General features: G+C 41.5%; 2 protein-coding genes across 2 annotated transcripts; both read left to right on the top strand.

The window, feature by feature from the left end:
* Nucleotides 1-7,049: 7,049 nt before the first annotated feature.
* LOC308083478 (mpv17-like protein) lies at nt 7,050-8,308 on the top strand (the record flags this gene model as incomplete). The annotated part of the gene is made up of 4 exons (XM_080425792.1): nt 7,050-7,389; nt 7,609-7,679; nt 7,849-7,878; nt 8,129-8,308. The coding sequence occupies 4 exons, from the start codon at nt 7,050-7,052 to the stop codon at nt 8,306-8,308; spliced, it is 621 nt and encodes a 206-aa protein (XP_080281918.1).
* A 289-nt stretch (nt 8,309-8,597) lies between these two features.
* On the top strand, nt 8,598-14,959 carry rpl18 (ribosomal protein L18). Its single transcript, XM_080427015.1, has 7 exons — nt 8,598-8,645; nt 9,326-9,412; nt 9,834-9,941; nt 10,479-10,577; nt 10,886-11,009; nt 12,493-12,562; nt 14,779-14,959. The coding sequence occupies exons 1-7, from the start codon at nt 8,643-8,645 to the stop codon at nt 14,852-14,854; spliced, it is 567 nt and encodes a 188-aa protein (XP_080283141.1). The 5' UTR covers nt 8,598-8,642; the 3' UTR covers nt 14,855-14,959.
* The last annotated feature ends 243 nt before the right edge of the window (nt 14,960-15,202 follow it).

Raw genomic sequence — 15,202 nt, 5'->3', positions numbered from 1 at the left:
TATGTTCCTAGGTTTAACCACATAACCACTTAAGCCCTATATACTTTGGGCTCACAACCACACAATGCGTTGTAAGCTTGCAGATCAGCTATTTTCCAAAACATTTCTGCAATTTTGGAAAGAGTTTGAATTTCCTTCACAATTTTTTGAAATGTCGGTATTGTCGCCTATAATGACATAACCAAAATAGGTTGGCCAAGTCGGGTTGAAAGTATAGACAAATAGCAAAAATAGCATCTACAAGCTCACATCACTTCACATTGCATATTGTGAGCTCATAGATCTGATATTTTACTTTTTTTTTTTTTTTAAAACATTTTTTGAAGATTTTGACTACATTTTATTTTTTGAAAAATGTGCCAAAATAGTAACAGCTATGTGGTTATACACGAAAATACTCATTTTACAGAGCCACTATTCTTGGCACTTGCCCTTTGGTGCTGCTGACAATTAAACCTAATTATTCATAGTGTGTTGTTGACCAAAAATGATCTTCAACTGAATCATGTTTTCAGTTGAAGAGCTATTATTTTCAGTGAGCGACGCAGTCATGCAACAAGCTATAAATGAGCCTTTAGGTCACTCTGTTACAGTACATCGGATACACCCACACGCACCTCTGGATCATGTTGTGCAGGAACCGCCGATGGTTGACCTGCCGCTTGGATGGGCGTTTTTTCCGCGGCTTTTGGAGAATCCTCATCACGTGACCCGCCGCCGATGTCACGAAGGTGAAGAGGTCACGACCCCAGGGAAGCCCTCGCTCCAACCCGGGTTTGAGTGTCACAGAGGCAGGCGGCTGCATGGTGTTGTGGCAGGAGTGGGTTGTAGGAGCTGGAGATGAGCTGAGGGGAAGAAGTAACACTCAATTCACACCGGCAGCGGCAGTGATCTCTATCGCTCCGTTTTATCGCAAAATGGGTGTGTGTGATGTATGAGTGACACCCTCGTAAATATGCGAAAAATCTATTCATGTGGAACACAAGATCCACAGGGAACAGAGAGGCTCTAATGTGGCTGAGAGAATAACACCTGGACACTTCAGGAGAGACAACCCATATAAAATACTGGAGCACTCCACTGGTCTGCACATACCGGTATTTATTATTTCGCAGAGGTGACTTCCATCCTCCAATGTGGATCTCAGACTGTCATTGATGACATAGGTCATCAATGACCTATGTAAGATTTATGACCAATCTAAGTCCCTTCCATTATGAAATAAAGTTACATGTTTTTTAAATATAAAACCTTTGTGAAAACAAATGGATGTGCTGCTGTGGCCTACTGGCAGTGTACACAGACTAATCTTTTGCTTTTCCCTCTCTCTCCATCTTAGAGTCTCTGTCCTGACTCCTGAAACGGAAGCGTATGTTCTCCGGGTTCTATGTTCCCCGTTTACAACAATAAACCTAACCCTAAACCTAACCCTATAAACCCTAACCCTAACTCCAAGGTAAGTGGGAAACATAGAGCCCGGGGAACATAGGGATGACCCCCTGAAACAGCTGGCATTGTCGGCATCGGAGCCAAAAAACATGGCACACTACTTTTCGATGTGTTCAATGTCCAAAGATTTGTCTCCATACAGTCACTTTGATGCACCGTAATGATGTACGATGCCTTTTCATACAGTACATGCATATGACCCCAAAACAATGTCATCAAGGCATCTAACATTACAGTCTATGTTAAGTTTTAGAAGTTCTAGTCAGTCCAACAAAATAATTGAGATTCTTACTTACCTTAGTAATGCTCAGACTGTTGTGTATATGAGAGGGTACAGCCTGATGGAAATGGACTGGTGCAGGGAGAGGAGTGGTTTTTGATTAGAACGGTCTGTGTGTGTGTGTGTGTGTGTGTGTGTGTGTGTGTGTGTGTGTGTGTGTGTGTGTGTGTGTGTGTGTGTGTGTGTGTGTGTGTGTGTGTGTGTGTGTGTGTGTGTGTGTGTGTGTGTGTGTGTTTATCTATCTGCCTTTCTGTGTGTGTGTGTGTGTGTGTGTGTGTGTGTGCATATGTGCGTGCATGTGCGTGCGCGTGAGCTCGCTCGTGCTTGCTTATGTGTGTGCGTGCATAAGGGTGTGTGTAGCAGGAGAGGGAAGCAAGAGACTCACACTGAAAAGAAAAATAGCAATTATTGTAAGTATTGAGTGAAACGTTTGTGGAAGTGTGGTCCGGTCACATGTCCCCATTGTGTGTCTCACTAAAGGCAGCCTGTTACGTATTTGGAGTCACAAATGCACCGGTTGAGGCAGTTAACGAGCACTTAATTGATGAGCTTAAACTCTGGCCCTAATTATGACATTCTCTGAGCGAAGAGCTTACACAGTTGCTAGTGACTTTAATTGACATTCAGGATTCTACTGCAAGGAGGAATTTGACACGTATACAACTGTGGAAGCCGAGGACTGGAATGAATAGGCTGTCTTCCTCACAAAGGGTGTGTGTGTGTGTGTGTGTGTGTGTGTGTGTGTGTGTGTGTGTGTGTGTGTGTGTGTGTGTGTGTGTGTGTGTGTGTGTGTGTGTGTGTGTGTGTGTGTGTGTGTGTGTGTGTGTGTGTGTGTGTGTGTGTGTGTGTGTGTGTGTGTGTGTGTGTGTGTGTGTGTGTGAGAGAGAGAGAGAGAGAGAGAGAGAGAGAGGCTCATGGCCACATTATAGTTTGTGGGGACCTTAATGTCAAGACAGGATGTGAGCCTGACACCCTGAGCACACACACACAGGGGGATAAACACCTCTCTGGAGGTGGAAACATCCCTTCCCCAGTATGCCCTACTACCAGACACAAAAATGGGTCACAACTTCTGCAGCTCTGCCGCTCGCTGGGACTGTACTAGTCAACGGTAAGCTTTGAGGAGACTCTTATGGTAGATACACATACAGCTCCTCGGGCAGCAGTACAGTAGATTATTTTATCACTGACCTCAGCCTGGAGTCTCTCGGAGCATTCAGTCAGCCAACTAACACCCTTGTCAGACCATGGAAAAACCACTATCTACCTAAACAGACCAAAACCCAACCACGAAGTACCAAAAGCTAGAAAATGCTACAAATAGAAGGAACATAGTAGTGAAGCTTTCCAAAATGCCATCAGGCAAGAACAAGTCCAATCACTTCTAGACAAACAGTGAAAGCGCAAACAGGGCAGTAGAAAACATGAATAATATATTTGACCTTACCAGGAAAGCCAGGAAAAACAACAACAATGACAAATGGTACGACGATGACTGTAAAAACCTCAGGAAACAGCTAAGGAACCTATCCAAACAAAAACATAGAGACCCAGACTACCAAACCACACGTGTCCAATATGGGGAAATATTGAAACAGTACAAAAATACAGTAAGGAAAAAAGGGACCAACATATTAAAAACCAGCTGCATGATTTTGAGGAACTCATAAAAACAAGCAACTTCTGCGAAAACTGGAATAAAATTAAACAAACAAAAACATGATGAGCTACCCATTCAAAATGGAGACGTATGGGTAAACCACTTCTCCAATTTATTTTGCCCTAGAACCCACTAGCCTCCCCAATTACACTAGAAGAACTTCAAGACAAATTTAAAGCACAAAAAAAACAAGAAGGCATGTTCTAAATGAAATGATAAAATTCACAGACCTCAAATTCCAATTGGCTATACTAAAACTCAATGTCGTCCTTAGCTCTGGGACTTTCCCAAACATTTGTAACCAAGGACTGATAACACCGCTCCACAAAAGCGGAGACATATTTGACCCCAATAATTACCGTGGGATCTGTGTTAACAGCAACCTCGGGAAAATACTCAGCATGATCATTAATCTCAGAATTCTACATTTCCTGCCCTGAGCAAATCATAAATTGGCTTCCTACCAAATTATCGTACAACAGACCATGTTTTCACCCTCAACACTCTAATTGATAACCAAATAAACAAAAACAAAAGCAAATTGTTTTCCTCTATGGTTGCGAGGTCTGGGGTCCACTTGCCAATCAAGAACTTGAAAAATGGGAAAAACACCAAATCCATTCTCCACATCCAACGGCAAACAATGCATGCAGGGAAGAATTAGGACGATACCCACTAATTATCAAAACTAGAGCATTGAAATGTTATAAGTTATAACCTAAAGGAAAGTGACCCAGACACACTCCATAAAAAGGCCCTCATATACAGTGAAATCCTAGAGAGTCCCCTAAGCCAGTTGGTCCTGGGACTCCGTGCACAAACACAAACACAAGCACAACCACCAGACCGAAAACCTACTGGACTAAACCAAATTATAAGAAAACAAAAAGAAAGCTATCTGGAAAAAATCGACCCAAAACCAGAACAAAATGGAATGCTATTTAGCTCTAAACAGAGCACAGTGGCAGAATAACTGAGCACTGTGACTGATCCAAGACTAAGGAAAGCCATATGCGACTAAATACATTTGAATAATTTGCTAATATTTGTCCCAAAGGTTGTATACCAAGTGAATGCAAAACATATAAATACTGCTGTCAATTGTTTCAAAAGTTTATACCAAGCTAATCTTAACTATATGTGGATAACTAGGCCTATATCTGACAGAAAACAGATACAGCTTTGTACAGCTTTCTCTAAGTTGCAATGTAACATATAATAGCTCTGTTTACACATTTCTTTATTCCCATTTAATTGTACATACATTTTGTTTTGATTGTTTTGTTCCACTTTTGTTTTGGCAATGTAAACATATGTATTCTCATGCCAATAAAGTCCCTTTGAATTGAATTGAAACGAATTTACCAGTAAATGAATTTAATTGACAGACAGACAGACAGACAGACAGACAGACAAGGTGGCCGTCAATGTTGTAGATGAAGATCAGATATCTGGGTCACATCATTAGGGATGACCTCTGTGATGATGATGATGTTCAGAGACAGTACTGTAAATTGTATGCACAAGCCAACATGTTGTCACGTACATTTTATATGTTTACTGATGATGTCAAGATCGCCCTTTTTAAAGCTTACTGTACACCACTGTATACTGCCCACTTGTGGTGCAGCTACAGTAAAGGTAAATATAATAAGTTGCGGGTAGCATATAATGATGCTCTCAGAAGCCTGCTGAGGCTCCCGAGGTGGACAAGTGCCAGACAATTGTTTGTAAACGGTGGTGTTCCCACTCTAGATGCTGTTCTCAGGAATCTGATGTACAGTTTTATGATGAGGTTGAAGGACTCAACATTTTTTATTATAATTACTTTAACCATGCCTAAGAAGAGCAGCATATAGGTAGGTACTGGAGACATTGGAGTCTGTATGGTTTTAGATGTGCCTCTTTAATAGGTTTTGTTGTTGTTTTCATCATTGTTGTGTTGTCCCCCCCTGTTGTCTTTTATATGGACCTACTAGAGTCTGAAATAAAGATTGATTGATTTGGCCACAGATATTTCAAACCACCTAAGAATGTGGTTAAAAAATCCAATTCACAAAAATCTGTTTACATGTGTTTTTTTGCCGTTCAGACTTAATTAAATCAGTAGGATTGGCCAAATCTGATTTGAGATGCCAGTCTGAACATAGTACATAGGGACAGTGCAGGACAAGACAGCCTCTCAACACAGTCCATAGTCAGAAGAGAGAAGCATTTCTTCAGGAATGGCAGCTATTTATAGTTCGACCACATGTGTCTCAGACTGGACACCCAGTAATCTGCTGTAGGGTCTACTCTGCTAAACCTGACCCTTTTACTGATTGAGACAATTTTCTTGTGGTAAGTAGCAGCAACTACGTATTTGTACATTGTTAACCACTTCCAACCAGGCTCCGTCCGTATTGGGCATGTTGTTGTTATAGGTGACATTTCCATAGAATTGTTGGAGCTTGTAAGGGCTATTTTTTTTTTACTATTTTCAGAAAATAAGTTGTCAATTTATTGCTACAAAATGAAGAGGAGAACTGCTCGAGCAATTATTTCATTGCATGGGAATGAATGGAATTGTAATATTTAAGAGTCTAAATGGCAAAGAAATATAATAAAGTAAAGTTGTTATTTAGACAAGGTCACATAGTATAGTGTGTCAGCTTTGCTGAGGACCTAGCTCTTACTTTTTCCTTGAAGTCAAGATAACTCAGTCCTCCTCCTATCTCATGCTCTCAGTCCCTGTGACAGTGCTGTTACAATGTGGGTCCATTTGGGAGTCATTTATCCCATTTTGCATGTCCTATGATTGTTCTGATAGTCTTATCACACATTCATTCTAGGTGACAGAACTTTGACCAGCTGTGAAAGGCCCGCCCCTCACTTTAGGTTTCTCTCTGACTGGTGGAGAATTGCTCACCCCCCGCCTCCTCACGCCACAGAGCCAATCAGCAAAGAGGTTGTATTTCTTGTGTTTGTGGTGGTGATCTGAGCAGTGAATGAGGAGACACACACAGGAAGGTAAGTCAGTTCAGGTCATGTCTGTTTGAAGTGATCAGTTTAGGGCAGAATATGATTCAGCTGTTTTCATCCATACATTATTCATAACTTCTAGTGACACATACAGTATGTCACTTCACATTCACTTGTCTGTCACATTGTAATAATTTCATTAGTTTCATGACTTTGTTACGGCGTGGCTCTGTCTGCAGGAGTCTGGCTGTCTAGAAGAGGGCCTGTCAGTGTCTGTGTGTCTGCCAGTGTGTCTGGAGCTAATTTCACCATGTTTCTTGTGGAGACATAGAACTCCACTCATTTTATTTAGCTTTGATTTAATAATGGAAGTCAATGGGGCTATGATCAGGCCTAAAACCTTGCCCAAATTTGGAGTCATCATGGAATCTGTACATCATAGACGACTGAGGTCATAGGTGACTGACGCTGGTTACATGAAGTCCGAGAGCCACATTTGAGCCACGCTGTTCCCATGTGGATCCCGAGATCTACATGATTTGATTTTAGTTTTTCCATACGCATCACAGAGATAAAAATGGATTCTAATTCTATTAATGTGTTTTTTGTGTACTTATACAAAGTAGTGACAGCAGTAGTAGTGGTAGTGCTAGTAAATGATGTGTGTTTTCTTTTTGGATACAGCAGAGCAGTGATAACATGAAGCGTGTGTGGGCACTGTTCAAAGCTCATCCTTACATCAGCAATGTGGTGGGATACACCAGTCTGTTCGCCTCCGCTGACCTCATACAGCAGAGCATGCTGGGAGGGAGAACCACTGAGGTGGACCCGGCACAGCTCGGTAACACGGCTGCTATAGACTGGTCCCAGACCGCTAGAGTAGCACTGTTGGGCTTCTGTTTCCATGCAAACTTCAATTACCACTGGCTGAAGGGTCTGGAGAAGATGATGCCAGGCGGTGGGATCAAGAAGATATCTGGGAAAGTTGTCCTGGACCAACTGGTAGCGGCCCCGGCCACTATCAGTGCCTTCTTCATAGGTGAGTGTATTAGAAGGGACTGTGTAGTCATCATGTGTGTATAGATCAGTGGCTCCCAATCTTTTCTGGATCATACCCACTTGAAAATCTTGAAAGGGTTCGCGGCCTTCCCATCTGACCACACGGTAGCCGAATGGAAACATACGGATATAAGCCCTCAGTGGCTGGTGTTGCTGTTGTGTTTTAACTGTATGTTGATGCGTCTCTGTGTCTTTAAAGGTCTAAGTCTACTAGAAAACAAAGAGGACCCGTTAGAGGACTTGAGACAGAAATTTTGGACTTCATACACGGTACATCTTAGACTCGCACATCACAGTAGCACACATGTTTAATTTCCACCCAATACATCATGTCCCTCTCTCTTTATTAATGTCTTTCTCTGACATTCTCTCTCTCTGTCTCATCATTCATCCCCGATCTCCCCGCGCCCCTCTCCTTCTCTGTCTCTCTCTGGTACAGACTGGGGTGGTGTATTGGTCTACAATGCAGGTATTTATCCCCTTTATTTATTTGATACAATAAAATATTTTGTTGTAGTTACCTTTATAGACTGGTTCAAACACTGAAAAATTCTCACTTGAATCCACGCACGCACTAACACACACACACACACACACACACACACACACACACACACACACACACACACACACACACACACACACACACACACACACACACACACACACACACACACTGTCCAAAGGATTTATGTTTCTGATCTATCCTATTACTCTAGGCAGTGAACTTCACCCTGGTCCCCCCTGTTGCTCGTACAGTGTTTGTTGGAGGAATCTCACTGGTGTGGACCATCTACATGTGTCACCTCAGACAGCAACAGACCCACAGCAGCGGAACCACAGTCACACCAAACTCTCATCTCAATGATATTACACCGGACCAGAAGGAATACAAATAAAAACAATCTGTCATCATTCAAGTGTGCGTGTGTGTCTTTTAGAATTAATGTGGAAAATTGTAAGAGGCTAATATGTGTGAATTATTTCAGTTTACATGGGCAGTGTTCTTACTCTGCCCCGATTGCTATAACAATCTGGGAATGGGGAAAGATGGAGAGGAGACTCTTATGGTAGAGAGAAGAGGAGAGGAGAGGAGTTTCACATCCAGGCCACTAGAGGCTCTATCTGTAGGAAGTGCATGCTACCCTGACCAATCAGAGACCCACAAATAAGGACGGTGTGTTTATCGCGAGAGTTCGGACCTTCCTTTTCCCTTTTCGCTTCGAGTCCAAGATGGTAGGTGAAGCTATTGGAAACTTTAAACACATTTAACTAGATTATCCAAGACCATCCGCTGTTTTAAACGTATCCAATCTGGTCACATTCAACGTTTACGAACGACCATTACTATGTTCTTCGAAATCCCCTCATTATTTTGTCCTGTACATATTTATATTATTGTTAGCTTAACACTCATTTGCGTCCGCACTGACAGTCGTTCCGTGGCATGTAAACCACCAATACTCACAACGTGTACAACATTGCACACAGTACGGAAACACCGCACAATAAACATTCTTTACGTAACATTTGAGACCCTTTGTGTCCGCATAAAAGAATCTTTGGCTCCAAAGTATCTCCTTGTATGAAGAGCGGCTGTATTTATACGGGTATGCTAACGCGGTGTCAACGCGTGTGCTTTAGCCCTGGTTAGATGTGTTGCCATGTCATTATCAGACTGATATGGAACATTAAATGCTACCTATTCTTGGGGTAATCTTGACTCAAAATACAATTTGTTTTAATTTGTTATGGGCAGTAATAATACATGTGTCAAGTCTTGTTGCTGTCTTGACATGTTATGCTAACATGATGATGCTAATGACTTAATATGGGAGTTGTTGAAACTGTGCTAAATGGAAATGACTGGGCTGTCGATAGTTTGTAAGTTGTTTGTGGTCATTTTTCATTAAAAGGGAATCGACATCAGACACAACAAGGACCGCAAGGTGCACAGGAAGGAGCCAAAGAGTGAGGATATCTACCTCAGGCTCCTGGTTAAGGTGAGCCTACTTCCTCTGCTGCCATGTTTTCTTTTTTAGCCATATAACCAGCTATCACTTATTTATCACGTCTAATATGTTTGATATTTTAGACATTGGCACCCAGCTGCCATTCAACAGTGTGCTATATTAGTGTGCTATATTAATTTGTCTATTTGTGGTTGTATAATGCTTAAAACACAGTATGTCATTGCCATGCTGATGTGTATATACTTGTAGGAAAATGTCTGCATATTGAAAGACCATACTTTTCATGCATTCAGTTTGGTTTCCTTAATCCTAGTTATATGGCCATCTGAGCTAAACTATACATTAGTCAAAGTACAGCGCCAACTCAGGTCTGTTTTAGATGGTCTTAAGAATAAGTGGTTAACCCTGCTGTATAACCATGCCGTAACCTCACTGTTGTGTATGGGTACAGTTGTACAGGTTCCTGGCTCGTCGTACCAATGCTCCCTTCAACAGGGTGGTCCTGAGGAGACTCTTCATGAGCAAGACCCACAGGCCTCCACTGGCCATCTCTCGTCTGGTCAGTCTACCATTTCCTTTCTTGCCCTTTTTGCTAGACTGGTAAAGTTGAAGGTTGTATCAATTTCCACTACAGCTGGTACTCCTTGTGAAGTGGTTGACTTAAGTTTTAATTTGGAAGATAAATTGCAATGGAGAAATTATGTGCCATCAATTATGGAGCAGTAATCATTTATCCTAGTCCTGCTTTGCTGCTGCATTTTTCACCTTTTTTCAGTTCATACCATTGTATTGTTGGATGTATTGTATGGGTCCTTGACACTTATTCCCTTGATAATCAGATGTAGCCACTGCCGTCCAAAGAATTTGTCTGCTTGTAATGATACAAAACACAGTAGAGATAAAATAAAAGTTGCATGACAGGGCAGCCTACATGAATGGCATCAAATTATGAAAGTTGAACATGTACATAGTTCTTGGTAAAGTATACTGCGGTAACTATATGCTTAAATGGAATTTGTCCACGAGACGTCACTTGTGAACAGATATTTGGTTTTCAACTATGACCTCTTACCACTGGTCACTTCCTGCCAAACAGATCAGAAAGATGAAACTGCCCGGTCGTGAAAACCTGACTGCCGTTGTCGTGGGAACCATCACTGATGACGTCAGGATTCAGAAAATCCCCAAGCTCAAGGTAAATAGAATTGACAGTTGAAGTAATGACAATACAGAATAGATTCTAGTCCACTATTGTGTTCACTGTGTCTGGTATAGTGGTTAAATGCAACTGTTTTATGATTATTTGTATAACCGAGATTAAGCAGCCGAAACCATGGTTGGTAATTTTGTCCGAATAAACGGGACTGGGAATATGGTATGCATATACCACCTCCCCACAGTAGCCATTATTGTATTCGGTAACGATCAAATCTGTAACATTTCCGCCAAGCTATGTCTCCTAGTGTATTGGCTGTTGTTGAGCTGCTGTCCTGTGTGTTACAGGTTTGCGCTCTGAAGGTAACTGAAGGTGCTCGCCGCAGAATCCTGAAGGCTGGAGGTCAGGTTATGACCTTTGACCAGCTGGCTCTGACTACCCCCAAGGGAAAGGGCACAGTGCTGCTGTCAGGTTGGCACCTCTTCATTTCATCTCTTTGTATTGCAGACAGGGGTTTACAACTCTATGCTTAGTTGACCGGTGTTCCCCTGGGTTCTATAGTTTATCTACACCAAATCTCTTCTAAAAAATAATTGATCTACAAGCTCGTAAATCTATTTGATCTTTTTGATCTGCCATTTTTCCAAGCTTGTAGATATGAGCTTGTAGATCTGCTATTTTTGCCAAATGTTCATCCCAGAATATGTATGCTGTGGACAGTTCATGTGGTTAAAATAATGACAACTATAGTAAACTTAAATAAAGGCTGTTCAGACTGGCAGCCCAATTCTTTTTTGTTGAAGTAGTAATAGTGTCTGGTTAGTTGGTCTGCCACACAGGTATGCGTTTTCGGTTGTACTAGTCGGAGCCATCTGAGGCAGTGCTTTGTTGTCCTGTCAAATTGCTCATGCTGTTAAGCCGATGAATGCCCTTAAATGGGACGAATTACCGCAGTCTTGTCTTTTCCTTAATGCCTGCCATATGCAAACATTCAGTGTGCAATGGTAAAGCTGATGAATGTTTAGTATGTTTGACTCAAAGTAGAACAAAATTAAGCGTCACAGACTCGGCTAGCAATAGGAAAAATCTCTGTTGGAAGTAAATAATAGCGCTGAATTTAGGTTGCATGATTATGGCCAGTAATCCTGATTATGCTGCCTCGTTTTATGATTATCTTCTGGGGAACTAAGTTCATGATCAATGTATTCTAGGTATGCAGGAATTCATAAAATGTGATTCAATCCCTACTGTACTTTTTTTGTCCAATTCGTGTCCCTAAATCTTGAATCCACTGTTAAACTCAAGTGCTCAGCATCTCAATAGTGTTATCCTTGAGTTAATGTCTGGCTGTGATAATTGTGTCATTTAAACTAAAAGAACCCATGTGGTATTTTACAAATGAAAATGAGTAATCTCGTGCTGTGATGAGTCACCTTGGATGACTGAATAATGTATGCATAAGCTTAAGTTAATGTCTCCTACTGTTAAATATGATCAATATGTCAAAATGAATTAAGTCATTTTCATCCCTAATGTAGTATTTAATTTTTTGTTGTCAATTCAAGCAGGTACTTTAAAAAAGGTTGCATGCTCTGTAATTATAGCAATGACAATTGTCATATACAATTGTGTAGTTATAATATGAACAGGTCATGTGTAACTGGACAATACATTTTTTGCTGAACTGATGTGTGCCTAGTGCCTTGCACTGTAGCGGGCACAGTAGGAAGGAGTGGGGATTCTGGTACTGGTCAGTGTCAGTCAGACCATCATCAGCCGTTGAGCCATTGTATCTTGTCTGGAGTCAACACACATTGATGTGGTGCCTCCCAACACATTAAACACTGATTTGAACCTGTAAGATAAATTGCACAAATAGCTTGAACGTGAATGTAACCCCTATTCCACGACAAGTTATCTATTTTAACTCGTTGTTTACCTCTTTGTTCTGCAGGTCCCCGCAAGGGCAGAGAGGTGTACAGACACTTTGGAAAGGCCCCTGGAACCCCCCACAGCCGCACCAAGTATGTGCTTACCTTAACTGTTCTGATTTGTAGACATGTTTATGCTAACACAGCAGACAATTACATTTTTTTATTTTATTTGTAGACATTTTGGCAGTGACCAATTTAGTAGTGGAGAGGCGAGTAGTGGAGAGGTGGAGAGGCGAGTAGTGGAGAGGTAGAGAGGCGAGTAGTGGAGAGAGAGAGGTAGAGAGGCGAGTAGTGGAGAGAGAGACACTGGAACGAGTAGTTGTCCTCACCTGACAGGCATTTCAAAGGGCACTGGGTCATTGCTAATATCCGTTTACTGTGCATTAAATTTCACTTAGGACATTTGAATCAAATAAAAACCTGACTCCAGATTTAATCAGAATGAATCTATTAAACAAATATTGTAATTAGGAGTTTGCACACGGGTGGAAGGACACTGATTTGCATGAATGGATTCCACAAGCTGTCACATAAAGTGCAATGGGGCTATATTTTCTACACTGAACTACACACATAGCTTAAGATTAGGTAGCTGTAGCTTGGGTACATTACCTTAAAATACTTGGTGGAACTACATTGAACTGTACTTAAAAGTTCTGAAATGTTCTTGAATCAAAATCTTTCAATTTATTGGTAATTGTTGGAATCATCACATACCCTCATAAAACCCTTCCTGATATACAACAACGCAAGTAAGAAAGTGATTAAAAGGCATTTTTATTTTGGGGAGGCTTTTCTGCCTTTATTGATAGTAATCAGTGGATATAGACAGGAAACAGGGAGTGACACGCAGCAAAGGTCATTGGGATTTGAACCTGCGACACGCTGCATTAGAGCCTATATATGTCGTATACGCCCAGACCGCTAGGCTAGCGGGCGCCCTGATTAAAAGGCTTTTGTTTCAGACTGTCCTGACCTGCCCAGAGTGACAGCAAAGTGAGCAGCAATGTTGCTCACCCCTCAAATATTATTTTGTTGCCTCTTGAAGTTTTTGCTGCCATGTCTCTCAACCCCAAACACATTGTATTGGTTGCATGCTACTTTGCACCCATTCTTGGAATACAGTGATTAGGATTACAACATGGAGATACTGAGTTTCAAATAAGGGCAGCATCGGCTTTATCAAGAGGAAATTGGCAGCTCAAATGGCATAGGTGGCAAACAGCATATCAGTGGGGCATAGGCGGCAAACGGCTTATCTATAGCGGCTTCTATAGCTGTGCCGTAACTTGCTCCTGATGCGCTTCATATTTATATTTCAGGATTGTTCAGTCAACAAACCCCGAAAGAGACCCTCTAGGGTTGTTTTTACTGAAGAAAGGGCTTATCACATTAAGTATTTAAAGGAGATCTGTCTGTGTATGTATGTGTGTTTGTGCAGTCTGCATGTGTAGGGAGGCAATATCTAAAGGCGACGTGTGTGTGTGTGTGTGTGTGTGTGTGTGTGTGTGTGTGTGTGTGCGTGCGGGCGTGCTAGCTTGATGCAGCAGAGATGATATTCCTCTCGCCCGAGAGTTGTTTACGCCCCTAGTTCTTTTATTTTTTTGTTGAAGCTAGTCTCATGACAGGTGACGCTACATATCAGGATAGATTTGTGCAGTCTTTACGCCCACTCGCTGTCTGGCAGTCAGGAACTAGTGTAGCATGGCAGTATTTTAATGGAAGATGGTTTTTGTTTTGTTTTTTGTAAATTGGGTGCATACATAACACAAACGAGTAAGGCATACAGAAATTGAATTATCCAAAAGGAATTTACAGAAACACTAAATGACATGGGTCACACAACAGAGACATTGATTGACACTACACACCGCTGCTTGTAACCTGAGATGAGGTTACTTATTTAAAGCTTGTATGGCTGTGGGAACAAAGCTCTTGCTAAAACGGGCCTTTCTGCACATGGGTTTAACTAAAGCTGAAAGGAAGGGGGGTAAAGTGCTGGTATAGTGAGTGGTCTAGGTCCCGTATGATTTGCCTCAGGGATAAGGTGACACAGAAGTTGGTACAGTGTGAGGCTTATAGAATTCTTAAGTTAGTTTGAAACTGAACATTTAAATATTTACTATTGCCACCCATATATACGTAATTTACCAGAGTCCCACAGTGGTTTATACTAGGCTTGCTCCTTTTCCCCCTGTACACCAAATCTCTTTGCCCCATAATGGGTACGCTAGGGTTCATGGTTAAACCCTGTAAAAATCTAGAATTTTGTTATTTTGTTCTAAATCTGTCTCTCTCTCTTCCAGACCCTACATTCGCTCCAAGGGCAGAAAGTTCGAGAGGGCTCGTGGTCGCAGAGCCAGATGTGGCTACAAGAACTAGTCGTCTTTGTTTCAAGGTTCAAGGTTCTTTATTAGATTGCATGGTTCTTTGTTTTTGTTGTACCATGCAATCTGATGCTAATAAAGATTGGAGATACAACATGAATTGTCTCTTGCTTTTCTGGTTTGCGGAACTGCTCTGAAGAAATCTCCAACACTGATGTCATTAGGCATGCAGAACATTAATACTGTCATAGATTACATGTTGGATGTGTGGTGAAGTCTTACCCAGAATGACATGGTGGTAGGAAAAATTGTGGGATTAAAACTAATCTGTGCTCACTTTTATTTGTGTTTACTAGGCAGAGCATATTAAAGAGCATTATGAAACATTACATTACTGTAAATG

This window comes from Gymnoscopelus braueri (genome assembly GCF_963280865.1).
Source record: "Gymnoscopelus braueri genome assembly, chromosome: 4".
NCBI lineage: Eukaryota > Metazoa > Chordata > Actinopteri > Myctophiformes > Myctophidae > Gymnoscopelus > Gymnoscopelus braueri.
This window is presented reverse-complemented; position numbering and strand designations above follow the sequence as displayed.

Excerpts from the sequence above, each read along its gene's own strand:
- rpl18 (XM_080427015.1), top strand. Across the intron at positions 9,413-9,833 it reads ACCTCAGGCTCCTGGTTAAG|TTGTACAGGTTCCTGGCTCG; the intron begins GTGAGCCTACTT and ends GTATGGGTACAG. Across the intron at positions 12,563-14,778 it reads ACCCCCCACAGCCGCACCAA|ACCCTACATTCGCTCCAAGG; the intron begins GTATGTGCTTAC and ends TCTCTCTTCCAG.